This window comes from Anoplopoma fimbria, chromosome 18 (genome assembly GCF_027596085.1).
Source record: "Anoplopoma fimbria isolate UVic2021 breed Golden Eagle Sablefish chromosome 18, Afim_UVic_2022, whole genome shotgun sequence".
NCBI lineage: Eukaryota > Metazoa > Chordata > Actinopteri > Perciformes > Anoplopomatidae > Anoplopoma > Anoplopoma fimbria.
The window spans coordinates 16,276,753-16,298,647 of NC_072466.1; the positions used below are offsets into that span (position 1 = coordinate 16,276,753).

The 21,895-nt window shown below is 37.3% G+C and overlaps 1 protein-coding gene across 2 annotated transcripts in view; it reads left to right on the plus strand.

The window, feature by feature from the left end:
• Positions 1-21,330, plus strand: part of tbc1d32 (TBC1 domain family, member 32) — a 63,957-nt gene extending 42,627 nt beyond the window's left edge. For both annotated transcript variants that reach the window (XM_054618071.1, XM_054618072.1), the window contains exons 29-34: positions 3,358-3,427; positions 5,073-5,188; positions 8,529-8,683; positions 9,946-10,086; positions 15,237-15,425; positions 20,337-21,330. In XM_054618071.1, the coding sequence (XP_054474046.1) occupies positions 3,358-3,427; positions 5,073-5,188; positions 8,529-8,683; positions 9,946-10,086; positions 15,237-15,425; positions 20,337-20,456 (791 nt within the window). In that variant the 3' untranslated portion in view covers positions 20,457-21,330. The remainder of the gene's footprint in view (positions 1-3,357; positions 3,428-5,072; positions 5,189-8,528; positions 8,684-9,945; positions 10,087-15,236; positions 15,426-20,336) is intronic.
• Positions 21,331-21,895: the final 565 nt, after the last annotated feature.

Genomic DNA, 21,895 nt, shown 5'->3' on the forward strand with positions numbered 1-21,895 from the left:
TGCATCCTGGACGATAATTAGCTGCCAAACTAGTTGTGATGTCACAAAGTCATGCTCGTACCACCATGTGTTAAAGTATAACTTCTGTATTTTTCAACCTGTAACCTATTTTAATAGGGACTAATGGAGGCAACATTTTTTTAAATTGGTCCGGTATTGAGCAGGAGCACTGAAGCAGGCGGCAGCAAAATGGTCTGCAATGTAATTATATTGGGCAATTCCTCAACCTCAATGTACATCCTCTAAAAGTGTTTGTTTTTGCCACTGACAGGCTCAGCTGTCTTAAAACATTTTGGAAAGAACCCTACAGAGCAATAAAACGGTTTTCCTTAACTTTCACTTAATCCGGTCCGTTTTTTATTGTGTCTAGCCAAGTCTTGTTCAAAGAGAACTCTTGTTCTGAAATCTCACAAGACGGTTAGACCTCATCCACATTGCTGAAATCAGCTAGATATTCAGCCATTTCATTAAAAGAAAAACCTCTGGACTCTTACACAACAAGCTCTTCCTGGCACTACTCTCACCAACTCTCACTAACATTTCTACTTTTGTCTTCTGGACACAAGTCACATGACACAAACCCAAACAGACGAGAGCAAAGTTAAAGAGAAAAGTTATATTTCTCTGTAGGGTCCGACCCAAAATGTTTGCAGTAAAATTGTAATAACAATCTGAGCCTATCAGTATAAACAAAACAAGCACATTTAGAGGAAGTACATTGACGATGAGGAATCCCCTAAAAATGACATTGCAGCTTGTTAAGCGACTGCCTGCTGCTGTGCTCCCACTTAATACTAAAGCTATGTATCAAACTCTGCACCCAGTTATGCACAGTAAAGTGACTAAAAGCAAATCACACTTTTGATTTTGGTCAGACATGTTTCAACTTGGCAGAAAATCCCTCAGTCAGTACAGTTGCAAAGAAGCTGTATAAACTATGTGACACCCTGAAATCTGTTTTGCATCCTCTGCTCCAACATCAGACAAACAATCAGTTATCAAATTGTCATATTAGCCTACGCCTCTGCATCTCTTCATAGCTTTAAAATGAAGGTTCTCTGATGTACTTTCTATTTCATACACACACGCTGCTATCCCATTTTTCCCTCTAATATTCCTCCCACCTAGTAGCCTTGAGGAGACCAGACAGCTGTCATGGCTCTCGTTGAATTCTGTAATCTGCCAGTCACATGTGTCTGAGAGAGTGCCAGTATGTGTGTGTATAGCGGGGCTGGCAGTGGTAGTGGGCTCCTCTTAGTGTTTGATCGACGTTGACTACAGTCTCAGCCACTCTGCCCTACTTGGGTGCTCCCATTGTATGGAGAGAACAGACTCATTTGGCAAGTATTAACCTTTGTCAGTTCACTGTTCTAAGTTGTATCTCCTCACCCTCCATGGCCTGATTTCTGAAGGCAGCTGTCAAGCAATCTCATTTATTTTAGCCGCCTGTTGAAATTGGATGGCTGGAAACAAAGAGAGAGCACCTTTTTTATGTGACTGTTACATCTTAATAGCTCAGATTGAGATCTACACTTTCTAAAAATGAATCCTCATTTAAATAGATTTCTTACCATATTCTACTTTTGGTTAAATCCTCTTTTTTTCTCTATTTTAACCAACCGCACAGCAAAAATACCTGAAAACCACAAGTCCATTCAATAAAACTTAATTGCCAGTATATTTGCATACAAGGAATTATAATGATGTCATTCTTTAGATAGTGCAACTTGCAAAAAATAGAGAAATACTGGAGGAAAAGAAGACTGTTGTTATTTGAACTAGAATTACTATCTCATGGTTATATGCCATCAATAATGTTGCAGTTTACATCCACGTCTGTCTGAAATGTAATCACACCTTGATATTATCCTACTAGACAGTGAAGATTTCATAATTATCATAAAAAAAACACAATAAAGCAGATTTTGCAAACAGCAGCTGACTTAAAACCCAAAGTCTTAATCAGGAAAAAAATTGTTCTTCGTCTTAATTTCAGATTTATTTTTAAGACTGCACACATTTGCCTCTTTTTACATGTTGTGTTTTCATCCTACACTTTTACAACTAATGTCAAAGATACAATTCAGGTGTCATCTTTCAACTGTTGGTCTTTGTAACAAAAGTTTAAATGGTTGTGATTAAAGTTATCACAAACTCTAAAATAAACTCCTGATGCACAAAGCTGGAGGGACAGTAGCAGAGAGTAACGGGGAGCGAGGGAATAAATACAACAAGAGAGCATTCATCTCCATTAGACAGTAATTGCCATCAGCAAGAGGTTATTGGAGATCTTAATATGTGAGGAGAGAAAGTTGAGAGAGATAATACAGCACTAGTTGTTCTGTCAATGAGTCATGCCTCTGTCAATTAATACAAGAATTGATGGCCTGTTTTTCATCCACATTGCTTAGCCCAGTTTTTTCAATGGAAACAATGTTGAATTATCACTTCGATATGTAGATTTCAACGACCATATTATCATTTCAGTTTCATATTTCTGCAACATTAGTCTTTAAATTGGATTTGAAGTTTTTCCTGCCACTGTCTGGATAATACTTTTTCTATTAATTATCGAAATTGTCTCATCATCTTACCACAAACCGTCTGAAGCAGGGGAACCATTAGCACAAATGTAATAATATTCTTTTCCCCAAAGCCAGGAAGCAGTGGAAACATCTTCCAAAACAAAATATCAGTCCGCTTGCAGTTATTGCTTTATTCATCGCTCTCGCCACACAATTACAACTGTAACTCCAAAAACTAATATATTTTTATGATTCTTCACAGTTAATGGGGCTAAGTAAGAGCCCATGAGAGTAGCTGGGAAGACTGATAGCTCCACGATCTGTACAAAGCTGTGACATGTGGATCTAAAGCTGCCCTGCTACAGTATTTTCAGCTGCTGTAGTATCTCGCTCCACAGATAAAGATAAAGTCCCGAGATAAAGGGCCAACATTTCATGCTGTAGTTTCTTCCAAAAGTCCACCACAATCCTAAAATCATGAGTAATGACTCCACTGCTCTGTGAAATTACCTGTGACTGACTGATGAAATTACCCAAGTCACCTTGATGCCGTGCTGCCTCACAAACATCACAATTAAATGGCAAACAACCGCTGTAAAACTGCCAACTATGAAATTACTCAGACACAACATCAAATCTGTAGTGCCTTGAAAGTAGCAAGTCCTGATACGTTCTCATGTTTTTCCATTCTCTGCAGTCGTAACACACCCAGTTAGTGATGTCTAGGGAGTGTTTTTCCCCCAAAAAACTTGCCTTCAGCCATATCCCCTTCTCTGGGTATTTTCTTGCCTGGTAACAACCACATCTCCTTTTTAATTGCCTTGTTCTACAGCAGAGGAAAAGAGTATACAGAGTGCTGTATTATCATCCGTGGAGCAGCTGGGAATCAACACCTGTCTCAGGTATGTACAGCTACGTTTTTTTTTTCTATAGCTCATAAACCTGCATTTAATTAGACCGTCTTCTGACAGCAGCAACCTGGGAAGGAAAGAGAATCCTGCTGTGTACAAACACTCCCTGAACTGCAAGCTTCATATCAGTAACTGCAGTTTTAGAAAATACCCCTTAACACTTGAATTCTGCTAAAGACGTTACATATACCCCAGTTTGATAGTGGGGAAAAAGTGTCAACGTTTCACTTTACTTTATGCTACTGTGTTATAACCAACTAGCCGCTGCAAGAAAACTTTCCCTAAATTCAGTTACTCTACTCTCTATTTTACTCTGTTGAGTTATTTATTTGAGTTTCCTAAGACTACAATAGAATTCGTGACAGAGCCACAGCAATGCTCCAACATTAACTAGCATATTCCCCACCACAGCATTTAAGATCAGTCTTCAACCAATGTTTTCCATTTCTATATTCAACCCTGGGTTAACTTAACTACATTTTCAATTACTTTTTTAAGGATATGTATTTTATCCTCGATTACGGTCGCAGTTTTAAATATGTGGTTATTTAACATTGTTCATTTAAACAAAATAAAAATGCAACAAAACTACTTGGACTAAAACATCATGGTTTGGCTTCAAATAAGTATCAATTTGGTTTCACAAGGGACACAAACAAACAGCGGATCCACCTGTTCACCATGAACTTCTCTCTATGCGGACTATGTGATTAGAAATTTTTAGTACTTCAAAACAAATGTAAACCGGGAGAAAATATTTTTTCTTTTAAACAATTGACAATGTAGTTTTGTTGCATGGGAACGTAATTTTTAGGAGACCGAGCTGCCATACACACTGATCTCATTTTATTGAAACACGTGTAAGTATGTTCTTAATTTATTTATGTAAATGATAGTTAAAAATGTTTTTCTTGCCCCAGGTTGTGTTTTCAAACCCTCAGTCACAGAATAAAGGGGTTTGTTCTTTTGGAGCTGGAAATGTGCACCTAAAAATAAAATAAAAATTGGAGTAGGCCAACACTGAAGAAATTAAACAATAAATGACAGACAGGGGATTGAAATGGAGTGCAACAACAAGGGGTGTCAGCCATTTCAGTAGCCCCTTGTGGGCTGTGAGAAGGTTGAAGCTCACAAAGGTGTGGCCCTCAGAGGAACAAAAAGCCACCTGTACACAATTTCTTTTTTGCAAAAGAGATACATGCTGCTGTGTACAGAGAAATAATAGTATTTCCTTCTACTCCTACTAGCAGAGCATTAGACCCCAACACCTTTGGAAGGTGTGTAAAGGTTCTCCTACTCTTCTGTTTTCACTAAAATGATGCAGCCAGAGTGCACTACTTGGTCTGCTTCTTATTTTCCCATTAGTAGGTCCTCTGACTTACTGTTCTCACACTGCTCTTTTTTTGTCCCTGAAGAACACCCTACTGCAACATTACATAGTGGAAATATAACTCTTTGTTCGGAACCTCGTCTGAAGGGAGCATTCTAGATTAAAAAGCTTCATACCATATGCAGAAACTCTGAGTTCCATGTTTACATTTTCTGTATCAACACAAAAACAAAGTGTGTGAGCATTATACACAGAACACTGTTTAGATATTTGTGAGATATACCGTCTGTTGTCTTTTATCTACAGGTACGGCAGCTACCTCAAGCTACTAACAGAAGATGCTGTGAATGACCTGACTCTGCTTATGAAGCATATTAAGATTGTCCTGTCCAAGCAGAGAGTCAAACCTGCTTCAGAACTAAGTATCCTTTATAGACTACAACATCTGGACTCATGAAGAGTAGGTAGACACTGACTGGTAAGTCACCCTCTGTCATTTTCTGGGGCTACACCGTTCAAATACATTAATATGCGATTTGTCTTCAAAAATGTTGATTGGGGTCCCACCATAACCTTAAAATTTATCAAATGACTTTCCATGACAACGTCAAGTCCATTAATTCAAAATGTTTAGAAAGTAAATTCAACAAATAATATCTAAAGATATAGCATCTTAATTAAATGAACACATTTACAGGGGTAAAGAAGATGCGCAGATAGTCAAGAGAGGAGCGAGGTAAAGGGGAAGAGACGCTTTATACAGCTACAGTAGACTCATGAAAATACACATAAACACATACACTACATGCTCACTTAACTATAAAAACATGCTGTCACAAATGTCTAAATGCTAAGTGTTGGATGTTTGAATCTTAAACATAAATATATTGGATATAATATTGTCCCCCCCACAAGATATTGTGAGAGGAACTGATAGTGTCCATCTTTGTCTGACCAGCACAATCCAGATTATTTTACTCAGTTCAGCCTCCTTTTGTCCCAAATAGCAACCGATAGGCCTTCTCTCTCCTTCAGAAAGTTTCCTTTTGTATGCAGAAGAAATTGAACATGAAAACACTGAGTAGAAATAGTCTTCACAAATATAAAACAGATTGACAGGGGTGTGTGTCTTCACAACAGTGTTCTCTTCATGTTGGGGGTTGCAGTCGGGGTTGTACAGAGTGAACGGGAGGGGGCTGAGCGCACAGACCTTCGGGGCTCCCATGTTAAACATAAGAGTGGAGGACGTGTGGCTGCCAATCTGTTTGTGAGGAAGTCTGATAACCAGTTGCAGAGTGAGGTACTCAAGCCCAAAGTTTGACCAGTCAGTTTCATGGGGGAGATTGTGTTGAAAGCTAAGCTGTAATCAACAAACAACATTCTGAAGTAGGTGTTTTAAGATGAGTGAGGGCGGAGTGGAGAGCGGTGGAGAGAGCATCCTCTGTGGATCTCTTTGCTCTGTATGCAACCTGGTAAAGGGTCAAGGCTGGGTGAGGGATTTGTTGTTGATCTGCTGGAGAACCAGTCCCTCAAAGCACTTCATCAGAATGGGGGTGATTACAGGGCTGTTGTTGTTTGGACTGGACACTGCAGACCTTTTACTTACACCATCATGGTGGCTGTCTTGAAGGAGTTGGGAACACTTTCCTGTGATAGTGGTATGTAGAAAATGTCAGTGAGGACGTCATTTAGCTGGTTGGCACATGTTCTTAGTACACGACCAGGGATGTAATCAAGCCCATCGGCTTTACTCCTATTTACTCTCATCAGGGTTTTTCTCACATTTGCTGTGGATACTGACAGTGGCTGGTCCTTTGTAGGATAGGCAGCCTTTACAGCTGGCTCTTTGTTGAGGAGATCAAAGCAAGCATAAAAGGTGTTCAGCTCGTCTGGCAACTTGGCCTCACACATGATGAGGCGCTCCTGCTCTGGCTGCCTGGGACATTCTGGAGAGCCTGCCACATATCTTTAGTGTTGTAGGTGTTAAGTTATGTTTCCTTGTCTCCTGACCAAAAGCAATTTTTTTGGCTCTAGACGATACTCTCAACTCTCCATTCATTTAGACATAGACAGGCCGGATAGAATACAATACATTGATACAATTTGATTTGCTTTTGAAACTTTTTGAGAAAGTCGACATAGTTTTAAATTCATAGATCTGATTTTTGTAGCAGTAGTCTCTCATTTAAGTAAGGAAATGAAAAAATATTGATTTTAAAAGAGGAGGAGACGTTGTTTCTTTCATGTCAGTATTTTTTGTTTGAGTGATGGTAGATCAAAAGGTTTTTTTTCAGGTTCTGCTTTATTTATAATTCTTTATCATTACAAATGATGTCTTACAAGAGTCTACTGCAAATAGATGAGGCTTGTCTGCCAATCAGTCAAAGAGCATGAAGTGCTATTCAAGTGTGTGTGTTCGTTACTGAGGGCTGACCAAGTGGTTAAACAAACCAACTGACTCTGTTGCAATTTCCTCACTTTTCAGCATTTTAAACCTGAATAATTTGAGTTTATAAAATATATTTTACATGCTGTTATACCAAATCCAGTGAATGTTTTAAGGAAAAATTGCATAATAAATATTCCAGTTTGCATTCTATGTAAACAAAAGTTAAAGGTTTACATTATTCTAAGGCAGCAAATCAGCAAAAAGACATATAAAACTGGATGTGCTGTTAGCCTGGGGTGGTTTTCTGGAGTCAAGCCAGATTGTGTTCTCACTCCCCGACTAATAGCTCCACAGTTCTCCTGCAACCGGACCTGTATATCAGGGCAGTTATGCGCTTCCCGCAGGATCTAATTTAATTCTTACAATGTCTAAATGAAATTGAGCCAAGGAGTAAATGCATCAGAGCTTGAATAAACCACTCCAAAAAGCTCCAAGTTAGAAACCTAAGAGTCTGATTGTGTTGTAGCCCTGGTGTTTCGAATTGTGTTAGTTTGTATTCTCGGCATTGCTGGTGTAGTGGTGTTCAGAATGCAGTGGTGCCACCTGTGAGATCTTGTAGTAAATTATTCATATTCGCTGTATCTTTCACAGGATTCACACTTGACTCCTCGTACAACAAAATCATAAATTCACACAGTGATACAGCTGACTGAAAACTGTGTGCAGTCGTGTCCGTCGGATGCTGTTTTTCTGTTAAGAGATAATGGTCTGGTGTATCAGGGTTAATTGACTGTCAAAGCATTACTCGCTCTGTGGTTGACACTCTGCAGTGTGAGTTGATGGTTAAGTGGTATTAGAGTAATGCTTTATTTAACAAAACATAAGCACTCAGTTTCTTGGTACGCCTAAACCGGATCGCTACAAATCCTTTAAGATATTAACCAAATCAATCAATTTCAGCTTCGATAATATTTGTGTATCTAATTACATGGTTTAATTCATTCAACACCACCTGCTGTTGCCAGAAAATATGTCAAGTCAAGTGAGTCAGATGTTTTGTTTTATTTTATGCCACTCTGCTGCTCAGCCTTGTAGATCATTAATTAGTATTAAAATGCAGAGGTTGTTACTTCATTCAGATTTATTTGTGCATGCAAAGTGCTACTTTCCCTTTATTAAAGCTGTTCTCATTTGAATTTGTGTTACAGAAGGCTCATTTGAAGGCGACTTATGATCTGTAATGCTCTGCATACATCTATCCCATTTATTATCAATATTGCAAAACTAATCTAAAGAGCAATGTTAGTTTCGCATTGTTGTGAGTCTGAGTATCTTTTCCATCAGTCCTTTGGCTCTTTAACTTTATCCTCCAGTCACTCAGCAGGACGGTTATCCAGGGCACGACTGGCTGGCCTCCACAGTGTTCCTAATCATGGCTGGAGACCTGAACCGGTCTCTAGGTTTGCTACTCAACCTGTCCTCTCTGCTAACCTCTGCATTCATCTGGCCAGCAAGGATACATGCCTCTGTGAGTAGAACAATGTCCAAACATGACTACAGTAGAGTGTATTCAAAATTACAAAAGTTAGTATTTGAATATGCAATAATTGAACACTTTAGAAGCCTTAAATGGCATCATGCGTCATCCTACAGAGCGTTCTTCAGCTTGAAATGATGGACATCTGCAGTTTGATACCTGCCTCCTCCAATCCATGTACATGTGTCCTTAGGAAAGCCCTTAACCCCTATACTGGTCCCGAAGGCTGTGCTATTGGTGTGTGAAAGAATGTGAATGTTTTACTAGCCCTGATGGATGGTGACAGCTTCCATTGTAGCCTGCAATCAGTGTATGAATGAGTGTGAATGGGTGAATGACTTGTAGTGTTAAATTACATGTAGTGTTAAAGTGCTTTGAGTGATCGGAAGACTAAAAAGGCTCTATGCAAGTGCATTTACCAAATTATTTATTCCCACCTCTTTCATACAAAGCACGTCAACAATTACAGCAAAGAAAACATAATTAAATAATGTTGATGATGAATACTAAAAACATTTTTCACAATGACTTTCAGTTTGACTCTGTCTTCATTTTTCAACATGGTGAAAAACAAAACGGTTGTTTTTAACTCTAAAAATGAAGAGGAGCAGTACTTGAACGAAGACGATTGAAATAGATAAATGAGGGGGGTATGAAAAAAAATAAAAGACTAAAAGGAATTTAGGTTAGTGGAAGAAGTGTCTAAAACAAAGCCTGGTTTCAATCATTGTAAATTGCACGGGAGAAGTTTTATCATCATACCAACCCCTGTCATCTTGTTGTCTCCCATCAAAGTCGATACAGCTCAGTTGGACTTGTCTGAAAGTCTGTTAGGTGCTCTCAGTGTTTATGATGCAGATGCAGCCGGTGAATTTCTCTATAGAGCAGTTAGTCTCCAAGTACTCAACGTGGTCGATTTTGTCAATATCACACGAAACAGAGAGGGCACAAATAATTAAGAGGCAGGGGCAAGCTTAGGAGGGAATGTGGGCATGAACACAAACATACACACACCTCTATGTGAACACAAAGCAGCATGCTCTTTCTATTTTGATTGCTCAAAGTAAAAGCTAATACAAGTATTCAAGACTGTTTTTATCTTTATACCAGCACTGAGTACAGAACAAGGAGCTTGTAATTTATTTGTCTGTTGTTTTTTGTTTGAATATCACCCATTAATGCAAGCAAAATAAGAATTCAACTTTAAATCTAAAATAGTTTTGAGATGAAAAAACTTGTGGTTGTCATGACAGGTCCATTTTCCTCTGGAAGTAGCTGAATCAGGAATCCCTCCTGTTTACTGGTGTACAGCTCACTATGTGGAGATGCTGCTGAAAGCTGAAGTTCCTCTGGTCCACTCTGCCTTCAGGATGTCCGGTTTCACCCCATCACAGGTATGATCTGTAGAGAAAGTAGACAAACCTGTTAATTGTCACTGAAAGTTTTCACTTTGTAAATTCCCGTTATTTTTAAACCTTTATTTGTGCAACTGTGGCTTACACTGTCAATGCTAGTTGGAAGTTTAGTTCTTCTACTTAATTAATGACTTCATGAGAGAAATCTCAAAACAACAGATTATTTTTCTTTAATATTGATTCATTTGACAAATTTTGATATTCAGGCAGTTAACTTTAGGGATGATGTAAATCCAAAAACAAAAAGTTTCTATCTCTCAAGAAGACAATCACTTTAAATCAAATACTTAAATCATACTTTTCTGTCTTTTTTCATTTTAATTTCCATTTTCTGATATAAGAGGATCAGAAAATATACAGTCATGACTACTGTATGATAAGATTTTGGATTAGATTTTCTTTTATTTAAAATATACTATGTAGGCATTTCTTCAACAACAACTCCCAAATAGTCAGCAGCTCATTTAGTTTTGTCACTTTTGTTGAATATTTCATTAATGATGTCAGTAAGAGACCCGAAACAGGGCTTAAAGCCTTTATAACCACACGTTGCCTTCCCCTGTTAATCCACTTTGACTCAACTTGACTTTAAAAAAACAAAATTGCGGTTTTGACATTGAATCTCTTTCCTCTTCCTTTTTAAACAGCAGTTGAAGAGTTCGATTTTTGTTCTTCTGCACTTAATTTTTTCTCTCTCACAAACAACAAGATAGAAGAAAGGTTCTTTTTAACCTTGAATCCCCTTATGTTTGATCCTGTCTTCAGTGTGTCTGCGGTTGACAGTTGAGGTTCAGATGATGTACGGTAACAGGGGTGCTTATAAGACTCGCCGCATTTGCATCAAAGATCTGAACTCGCCGTCTCCGGGGTGGAGTAAAATGTTAACATTCAGCTCATCGCTTTGCTCTTCTTGGCGATAATGTGCACCTGTGCTTCAGTCAGAAATGGAAATATCTATTCCTAAAGTTTGAGCTTTGAAAGCCTGACAAAGCAGCAGCGGCAAATGAAGCTTTATACACCTCTGACATTCATAGAGTAGAGGTTGTGTTTGAATGTGTGTGGATTTAGGCCTCAGTCGAAATCCATCTACAGAATATGTAATCATATGAAACAGACTGCCTAGAGAATAGGTGTGTCTGTGTGTACGTGCGTGTGTTTGAGTGAAAGGAAGAGGCTTTTAAACAGTAATTGTGTGGTAGGTGAAGGATTAGCTGAATCATGGTACAAAACAATATGCTGATTATTTGATTTATGGATCCTTTAGTCTAGAAAATGTCAGAAAATAGTAAGACAATGTCCATCAGTTTTTCAAAGTCCAAGATGACATCTTTTAAATGTTTTGTTCCGTCAGATTCTTTTAAATATTTTACTTTTGTTCATATGAAAATACAGTATTGTGCAGCTTTAAGCATCAATATGTAATATTGTCAAACAACAAAAAATAAGGGCTTGGTAATATAGCAATATCAGGAAATGACAATCAAATGAATCAGATAATTATATATATATTTACCAGTATCAGTGTATGTTACAATATGTAAAATGTATTCAGAATCACCTTTATTGTCCAATTACGTGTGCACATTGTGCACACACAAGGAATTTGCCTCTTGTTTTTTTGCATCCATAAATGTACTTACAAAGACACAGACATAACAGCTAGAAACAAGGAGCAGAGGCAACAAAGCTGGACAAGTAAAGGTAAAGAATAGATTGTTTGTACTGAAAAGTATATGAACAATAATATGGAATCATCACTCATCTCCACTGCAGAACATTCAGTGTTTCACACACACGTATATCTCGGTAAGCCGACCGATGTGATCTCACCTGCTCAGATTAATAATAGCTCTAAAAGCCTTTTTATGGCAGAGGGAAATGAATACTAAAGTAAAGAATACAGTCAAACTCACCTGTGCACCCTCAGTTTTAGTACACAGGAACATTAACAACTGCACATTTTGCTGCTCTTAGAAAAATAACTGCTCTCGGAAGAACCTTGAAGGGATTTATAGTCACAGAAAGTACTGTACTGTATGTGTTGTACTTGTTTTTCTGCCTGAGGGTTTAAAAACAAAGCGCAGCATGGATCCAGTCGTTCCCTGTTTTTATTACAACACACAAATTAGTTTGTCAGTATTTTCATTAGACTGTAGCTTAGGAGGGGGTGATAATAATCTAATATGTTTCTGGAGCGTAAGTGGAGCTTGTTTGTATGCTTGAGCAGACTTGTGTCGTTAGTGAACTCAGTGGCTAATTATTGGCCCGACAATTAGTTGAAACGCGGCAAGTGAACAGATTGTTGTCTGTTTTGAAAATCTGGATATATTGGTGTGAAACTCTGTATGATTCAAAGCTACTGATTGTAGTCTAATCTAACCAAGAACAGCAAAGTTCAGCCAAATAAAGAGAGCAGGTTCTACCGATCATGACACAGTTGTCAAATGCTGCTTCCCTGTGAGGCTCTGCACTTAGATTGTATAGCTTTCAGTGGTCTTCATGGCTCTGGGCATGGTAATGTCGGTCCACCACTTTGTTCAGAATTAAAAAAAATTTTTTTACAGAGTATAAATCCTACTGAAGACTTTGTGATCCCCTGACTTTTCCTGTAGTGCCACCATGCGGTTCACATCTGTAGTTTTCAGTGAAACGTCTCAACAACTATTTGATGGGTTGCCATGACATTTGGTGCAGAAAATTCATGTCCCCTTAGGATAAATATTTTGTTCATCCAGTACTGTGGTTAAGGACCAAATACCTGCTAAATGTACTAACTAACGTGAATGTTTATGTTCATTATGATAATGTCAGGTGTTTTCTTACATGTGATTGAGACATGAGGTTGTTGATATGGCTGGCAATGACAAGGACGCGCTGCATTTCTAACTCCAACACTCCAACACGGGTAGATACTTTCAATATGTAGTTTACTCATGGTTTCTAATTTTGAACTTCGGCACAAAATGGAAATTCATGTTACAGTGAGAGACTGCTGTGTGACTGATCTGATTTAAAATGAATGTGTACATATCTGCTGACTAAGGTTTATGAAATACGTTCATTTCACAGATCTCAATTTAGTCATCAGTTGGAGAAATATACATTAGCATGCACCCCCTAGTCTCTTTGTCTCCTAATCCCACCTCAATATTCAACACTGCTGTGAGTTATAATTTCTCATTCTCAACGCAAACATGTTCTCAGAAATATTAATTTAAAAAAGCTGAGTCAGCAAGTGAAGTTAATATAGACTGTCCTAATACACAGATGGCAATCATCAGGCTGAAACCGAGACAAACAAGGGTCAAAGTAAATACAAAATGTTTGCAGAATTTTTGAGTAGTTGTTGTTGTTGTTGTTGTATTGTATATACAGTACAATCCCTATTTTCCCATCTGAAAAACTAGATTTGCTTTTGTAACTTTATTATTGTAACTTTTTCATATTGTCAAGCGAGAAACTATATCTAATTTAAAATGCATCTTTTTTTTGGCTGAGAGAGTAAGTCTGACAGCTACTTGTGAAATACAGAAGCCATTTTAAAATTCTGCTGAGCTTGCTTGATGCAATTGTACAAATCAACCTCCATCTTTTATTTCTAAACTTTCAGCCCTGTAGCCTGATGGGAAAACTCTTACACCTGGTTTTCTGGTCATTTCCTTGTCAAAATTTTAAAACCAGCCGTGACTAAGATTTTGCCGTCGTGGTTCCCAGGCTCTGGAGTAGCTCTACCATTACTTTAGCAGCATGTATAATGGTGTCTAAACACCTATTGATGTTTGTGTTAAGTCTGTGTAATTATTGTTCTTATTGTTGAGTTTAAGGGCCATTTACATTTTTCTCATTTGTGCTACCCATGTCTCATCAATACTTCCTTTCATTTACTTTTTTTTCTCTTTGTTGGCTCACAGTTAACTGGTTTGACACGATTAATTGTACTTCATCGTGGTTATGCTTACACGCAATTATTTGGTGGTTTTCTATGGATTTAAGTCGGGCTGTCGCAGTGAAGGAATTTCCCCTGCAGTTATAATAAGTTGTTAAACGGAGAGATATGTGGTATTATTGCCTTTTTTGAGGGGCAAATTACTTCTTTTATCCTGATTCTAGTGCTTTATAAATACGCTTTATTGTTAGACTATTATAATATATCTAATTTGTTTTATAAATGACAAAGATGACAGTTTTAGACAAATAAAGTTGTTGTTTATTGTTGAAGGCAGAGCAGAGAAGCTCAATGAGGCATAATGTTTTAGCTGAGACGATTTGGTGGATATGATACAGAATAACTGCAGCAGTAAACATGTCAACACATGGTAGAGTACTTGCTCTAGATGAAGGAAAGGCTTAATTTCTCCCAAGAACTTGTAACCTACATGTAGGATGTGACTGTTGGTCTTTTTCACGCCCCTCCTCCATTGTGATTGGATGGCTTAGTTAAAAAGTTTAACTCTCAGCCCAGAATACACGCTCAGAGTCTCATAATGCTGCTCTGTTGTGAGAAAACTTTAAAGGAACTGAGACATGGAAGCACTTTACTGCAAACTCAGACTGTGACAAACTGTGTGTTCCAATAGCCATACTATTTAGTATTCCGAAAAAGATTTAGTATGTCCCAATACATAGCATTTTAAATACAGTATGCCAAAAATAACAGGATGTCCCACTGCATTTGGTCGTATCTTGCATGCGTAAATCAGCATGCTCTTCCGGCTTATATTCTGGCGGATATAAGAGAAAGAGGGTCAAAGTTCAAAGTGCAATGTTATGACAATGTAGTATGTAACAATTGAATTCATACTGCATTCAACAGTAAATACTTTGTAAGGCTGGCTGCAGTATGTACTAAATGCAAGGGAACAATTATGCAATTTGGAACGCAGCAATAGTTATTTGTAATTCTATAGGATATATTTTATTCACCTTTTAATAGTATGATGAATGAGAGACTCAATTGAGATACATTTTATATTTGAAATATTTGATTTATCACAGGAGAAGAATAATAGTGATGGAAACCTGATTCACTAATTGTCACAAGTATTACTATTCTGTTGACAAGTTTATTCTCATTAACAGTGATATTGAAAACATTATAATCCTGGAAATAACTGTTTTTCTCACCACAGATGTGCCTCCACTGGTTGACTCAGTGTTTCTGGAACTACCTGGACTGGACAGAAATCTGCCACTACCTTTCCACCTGTGTGGTGATGGGTCCTGACTACCAGGTGTATATGTGTGTGTCCATATTAAAACATCTGCAGCCAGACATCCTGCACCTAACACAGTCCCAGGAGCTGCAGGTCTTCCTCAAGGTGAGATGAAGAATCAGTACAGCATTATATTTTATAGACAGAACATCCTGTCAAACTCGATGTAAAACTCAACTGAAGGTGGCATTGTGTAGTATAATTGTGGATTCCCAAACATTTTTAAAGTTTGTCTTTATTTTAATTTTAATAAACCAACGGTTATTTTCTCAATCATTGAACAAAGCATTTGGTTAATAACAGTCTGAAACTCAAGGATATTGAATTTACAAAGATGGAACATTTTCAAAACACTTTTATACACTACTTCTCAGATGTTTCGGTGTCATAAATATCTGATCAGCACTGCTTTGCATGCCAGTGTCATCCTTTTTAATTTATTAGCATAGTTCACAGATGGATCAATAGGGCAATGCAATAGGTGAAGCTGAGTTACTTCTAAAGGTGAGCTTTTTAAGAGGTTGTTTTGTTTTTTTATGCTGTAATGCTTTATTTTTATTGTTGTATGCAGTCTACACTTGTACATAAAAACAATGTTATTTTTATTACAATAACTTTATAGCAGAGTCAAATCACGTACAAATACATCATTTGAGTAATTTTACACGCATGAATGTGGGAGGTAGTAGAAGCAAAACGTATGTAACAAAACAAAGCACAAACCAAGAAAGCAATATAATGCTTTATTAAGGCTTCCTTTGGGAGAATCACCCCCTTATTGCAGTTTTATGAATTAGAAATACTTAATTATTTGGGCTCGTAAATTGTCTGCATTTAATTTGAGAAATCTTATGCAGTTGCTGTATTAGGACCTCACTGGTTCAGCTCCCCTATTATATTCAGCAGTCATCCATGATTCACATACACAATGAATAAAAAATCTACATTAAAAATAAGTTCACAAAAACTCCCACTATGGTGTGTTTTGCTTGAAGAATACTGTGAAAAGAAGCCTTTTCTGAAGTTAACACTTTTCATTGGAATAAGTTCTGCTCTTTGAATTGGATGAACGCTGAATTAAAGAGTGGCCCCAAAGATTTAACAAAAGGTCGTATTTTACGGTCCAAGATGTCTATCTTCTACCAATATCCAAGGCAACACCAGCATGGTGAATGAGGCATGGCTTGACATGAAGCACCTATCGTCATTACTCATTAAGCGCTTCGGTCCGTCTTGTCTCTTGCTGATCGCTCTGGTGTTAACATCGCCATGAGCCGCTGCTGACAGTTTCTGTGAATAAAAGATCAGTTACGTAGGCTTTATCTGAGGAAGCTCTTCTAATGAGCTGTAGCATCAGATACTGCTGCAAAAGAGCTTTGACACAGAGTGTGTGTGTGTGTGTGTGTGTGTGTGTGTGTGTGTGTGTGTGTGTGTGTGTGTGTGTGTGTGTGTGTGTGTGTGTGTGTGTGTGTGTGTGTGTGTGTGTGTGTGTGTGTGTGTGTGTGTGTGTGTGTGTGTGTTTGAGAGAAGGAGAGAGACACACTTACACAGTCCTCGTCCTGAGCTGAACCGTTGAAAGTGTTAGACATACAGGTTTGGGTCCAATGGCCTTATCTTTCCTCTTCCCCTTTGTCTCTCTCTGTGGGAACAATGTGAAGGAATTATTTTACTCCGACAGATGTGGTATTAAAGGATTTTTTAAATATTCACATACACACAGACTTGCAACCCTCTTCACTTATCTCGTCTCTATGGGCGGTATATCTATATTTCATCTAAATTAAAATTTGAAAAGCCAAATGACTTGTTACCAAATGAGCCGCACGAAACATAGACATAAATCGCATGAGGTCCCGTAGTAATACTAGCGTGAATAGGGCTTTTGGCATCAACTGGTACCATTATTCCTAATTAAGTACATACAAAATCTGAATCACTCATAGTGCTCGTATCCGGACATACTTAACATCTTTACGACTAAAGTTCATTTTTGGCTAAACCTAAGCTAACCTTAAAATCCTTCTCCTCATGTGCAGGTTCAAACAAGACTGATATAAAAAAAAAATTCTAACCTTTTTTTTCTCTTGAAAGAAAGAAATATATACAAACTGTAAAATAAAAAATCTGATGAGAAAAAAGTTAAAAAACATTTTCAAATTAAATTAATAATTAATAAATTAATCCAGTAATCCATTAATCTAAATGTCCATTAACCCCAAACTTTTTTTTAACTGAGTCAACCTGCTATTAAGAGGCACTAATTCTAGTATGTTATTTCACTAACCAATAAAACTCTTAATGCTTTAAGGTATATTCCTATTAATTACACTTTATATGCCAATCTACACTAATTGAAAATTAATACCACTCATTTTTCATTTGAGGACAGGTTTAGAAAAAATAGCAATCTTGGTAATTAATGCATTAATTAGTTTACCTAATGATCGTATAAGTGCGAATGGTTAATATATCTTGAAGATTATGAGGAACATTAAGCAGCTTGTGTCACCTGTTCAGAATGAAAACATTCAAATAAACATCACAGTATATATTGTGATAATAGAACCCACATCAGTCAGGCCCCAATTCCTCCACACTCACGTCCACGATCTTCCTTTTTTCACCCAACTCAATTCTCCCAGAAAATAACAGACCAAAAATACTCCCAAGTGATTTCCACTGGTTATCTCTACTCTCCTTCACGGTTTTAACTGTGTCAGCAGCCGTTTGCTGGTGCGATAAATTAACAGGTGTAGCAACTTTAGTTTTGATCTTTCTTCAGGATTAATGTCACTTTGCAAAATCTTGGCTCAAATTAAGAATCTAACAAGTGGGAGACTTTTTATACTTACTGTAGTAAAGCGCTGTTACATTTTGACAAGAAGAAAAATACTGATACATTAACCATCCGGACAGGATTTTCAAACAAACTAAATATGGATTTAATAGACTTAGAGTTATGTTGCTGGTACTGCTGACAATAAACCTACACTTTATTAACATCAGTATATCAAATATGTCTAGAACGTGACCTCTTATTCATGGTACAATATTATTAAAAGGATATCTTTCTCTTATAAAGTGTGCTTTATGTAGTAGTACATATCGCCTGGAATAATATCAGCAGCAGAGTCCTCCATCAGACTGAAAACTCATTTCTTCCTGACATTACTTACTCCCCTCTGAATAATGACCCTTCTGAAGTAACTCGATCTGCCCCTATTAAATAATAAAAAACTATCGCTTTATTTGCTCTTAAACTATTTCTTACTTTTGCGCTTAACTCCTTTTTGGGTTTTTATACACGCATGATATTATCTTATAAAAGACAGTGATCCTGAACCTGAAATCTGTGATCTAAGGCATTGGTATTTGAGACGATTTCAAGGGTATTAGATTAGGGGGAACCAAAAAAAATACATTTGGGCACACAAAATTTCTGTCTTTTCCCTAAGTAGTAATAATAATTATTAAATATAGTGTGTTCATCTTTTTAGAAGAGGAAATGCATTACAGGATGAGTTTTCAACCTTTAATTGTACTCGGAGAATTGACTGTGTCCCTGTGTCACATCCTCTTCTGTGTTTTTTACCTGCAAAAAAAAAAAATCTCCAAAAACACACATGGTAAAGTGATGAAGAAAAATTAAGAGAAAATTAGGATCCATCAAACTGTGGCAGTTTTTATTTCAAAGGACTTGACCTGGATACTGACTGGGTGCAGCTTTTCTCTGGCTGCTAATTGAGGATGCCACTCACACCATAATGCACACCAGTCACTGTTATTTGCTCTGTTGCAGTGTTTGGTTTGTCCACACGGTCAGTTGTTGTCACGACAGATGCAAACTGTAGTTCAGGCCGCATTATGGCAGACAAAACTAAACAAACAACTGAACAAATAAGCCAAATAAAATGTTTGTTTATGATTTGACAGTTAAGATATTGCAGCATGTTAAGACACGTCTTGTTATGTGTATACCTGCATGTTTGGGATGCTGGTACTTATTAAGATGTTGCTTTGCTTGTCTGAAACACAAAATCTCATTACATGATTACTAAGTAAGGGTGTTGTTCATTGGTGCTGTGCAGCATTTGAGTCCCAGAGATTGAATAAGATTTCCTGTGACTTTGAAATAAATTGAATGTAAAGCATTTTAATGAAAAGATTATATTGAATTATTCACACTTTACCTCGTTACAAAGTGACAGATAATAAAATAAGCCACCTTCCGCCTCAATACCAAGCCTTTATCTCTCAGTATACCTTTAACTTCATTCCTTGGACACTTACTGAAAGAAATTAGTTGTTTTTTTAAAGCAAGGTAATTGACAACAATCTGTAAAAAAGAAAAAAATGGAAACTTCTGATGGACTCTTGTGTACTTCGGAGCAATGGCTTCCAACCTGGGTATCAGGATCCTCAAAGGGACCCAAGATAAAACTGAAGGGTCCCAAAAAAATGAAAAGGAAAACAGATATATCTGTTACACAAAACTTTTAAGTATTTGCTTTTTTCTTTCAAAAGATGATCCAAGGCTTAAAAGATCCTTCATACGAAACATAGATAAATCATTCTTTCTGTGAACAGTTCTCAATTTATGACCATATGAATGCCAAGGCCATTAGTCATTACTTTATTTAAAGGGCTACTGCAGCAAAAAGATTGGTCACAATAAAAGCACAAGGGCAGAGATATCCTGCTTTTAATCCCTAGTATCGATCAAGCTCCACACAATGCTGGATCCTACATTTCCCATAATGCCACCCATAGCATCTTTTTGTTTACACCCTCTTTGCCTGGTAAATTCCCATGCCATTCAAACTCCATACCTTGAGTTTGCAATTTCTTGAACTCCTCCAGAGCAACAGGTGACATAATTACATTACAACTGTTCTCTAAGGCTGACTTTTAACGAGTAAACTGACTTTTATGTGTGCAAAAAATGCTGAAATGTCCCACTAATGTGGTACAATGTTGATAACTCCAACTACAACATTTTTTTCTATTTACCTGCAGGAGGAACCAATCCAGGGATTCAAAGTCAGCGACTACCTGGCGTTCATGGAGGAACTGGAGGGCAGCTACAGAAATATTGTCCTCACTGACATGAAAACCATCAGTAACCCTGTCGCGTAAGAAAATATTGTAAGTTGTTGTGTTTCAAAAGTTATGACAGATATTTTTTAAGCGACTATTGGTCAACTTTTGATGTACCTTAAATTCTTTACAGCTTGGATCAGTTTCATTTAGCACCTGTATGTGTCTCCTGGTGTAATGCAAAAATGTTCTTCACCACTTGAGAGAAATCTCAACATAGTATTTCTCAAGCATAAAGATGATTCAGTTTGTGAGGACATTGATGGAAACCCAAATTTAGGCCACAGTACTACAGGAGAATTGAACCCCATAACTTGAGTTTGTTTCATGAAATTAGAGGATAAGCATGGTGATAGTCTATACTTTTATTATCGTCAACAAATCAAGTAAAACCTGAAAACCAACAATGAATTGATCCTGCTTATGTCCTTCATATATAAATACCCAGTAGCGCACTAAATGTCAATTAATCAGCAGCTGAACATAGTCCCCAGCAAATGCACAAACACCTGTTTAAGTAATGCTTTCTAAAAACTTCAGTGCCCAGCTGTTTCAGGTATTTACTGAACCTTCTTTTTTTTTTTTTAAATAATACCTTATAATCTCTACCTGTTTTTAAAAATGTTTGTCCTTGATGGGAACAAATGTAGTATTGAGAGAAGGACCAACACATGGTTAAAAAAATACAGAATACCACCAGCCTTATCCTTTAATGGAGTTGCATGTTAAAGAAAACATTATTTCCTGCTACAAATCTAAATATTTTCCAACTATCATAACTATCCTGCATGTTGTACCCGTTAGAATTTATACCTTAGTGTACAATATGTAAGTATGTGACAATCATTAACAGCTGTTGTTTGAAAGATCTAAAAATAATCAAATATGCAGAATGTTTTAATCTGTATTTATTTTTTCCTACAATGTAAATATCTAAGCTCTTTTGTCTTTGCATAACACAATGTTCTTGTTAATATTAAACATTAAAATATATGTTATTGTCCAGACGAATTAACAACCTTTTTAATGATCTGTTGCCATGGTTTGCTTAAGTATTAGATCCCCTAAAGGCCAGTACAGCCTGGCCGTCTCACGGCTATGACACACATCATTAATGCCAGGACACGCAACAATGCAGCTCACAAGCTCTCGGGTTTGTATACTTATGCAGGTCTCTGTATGAAAGATGCATGAGGAAGGTTTTATCATTGTGATAAACCCTCATTAGTAACCACAGCCTTTTCTCTTTCTCTCCTTGCACTGCTGTCCTGTCGTCCCTCTTCAGACGCACTGAATGATAAATGAGTACATCCCATCCACCCATCTCTCTCCCACAACAACAGTGTTTACCAGAAAAAATGTGTAGGGCACAACAGAGGTGGTGGCTTAATTGATCAAATGTCTTTCATGTTCACACAGAGCATTTCAGCAATGAGGGGGTCTAACATTTAGGTCACAATGTATTGAACCTAAATTTA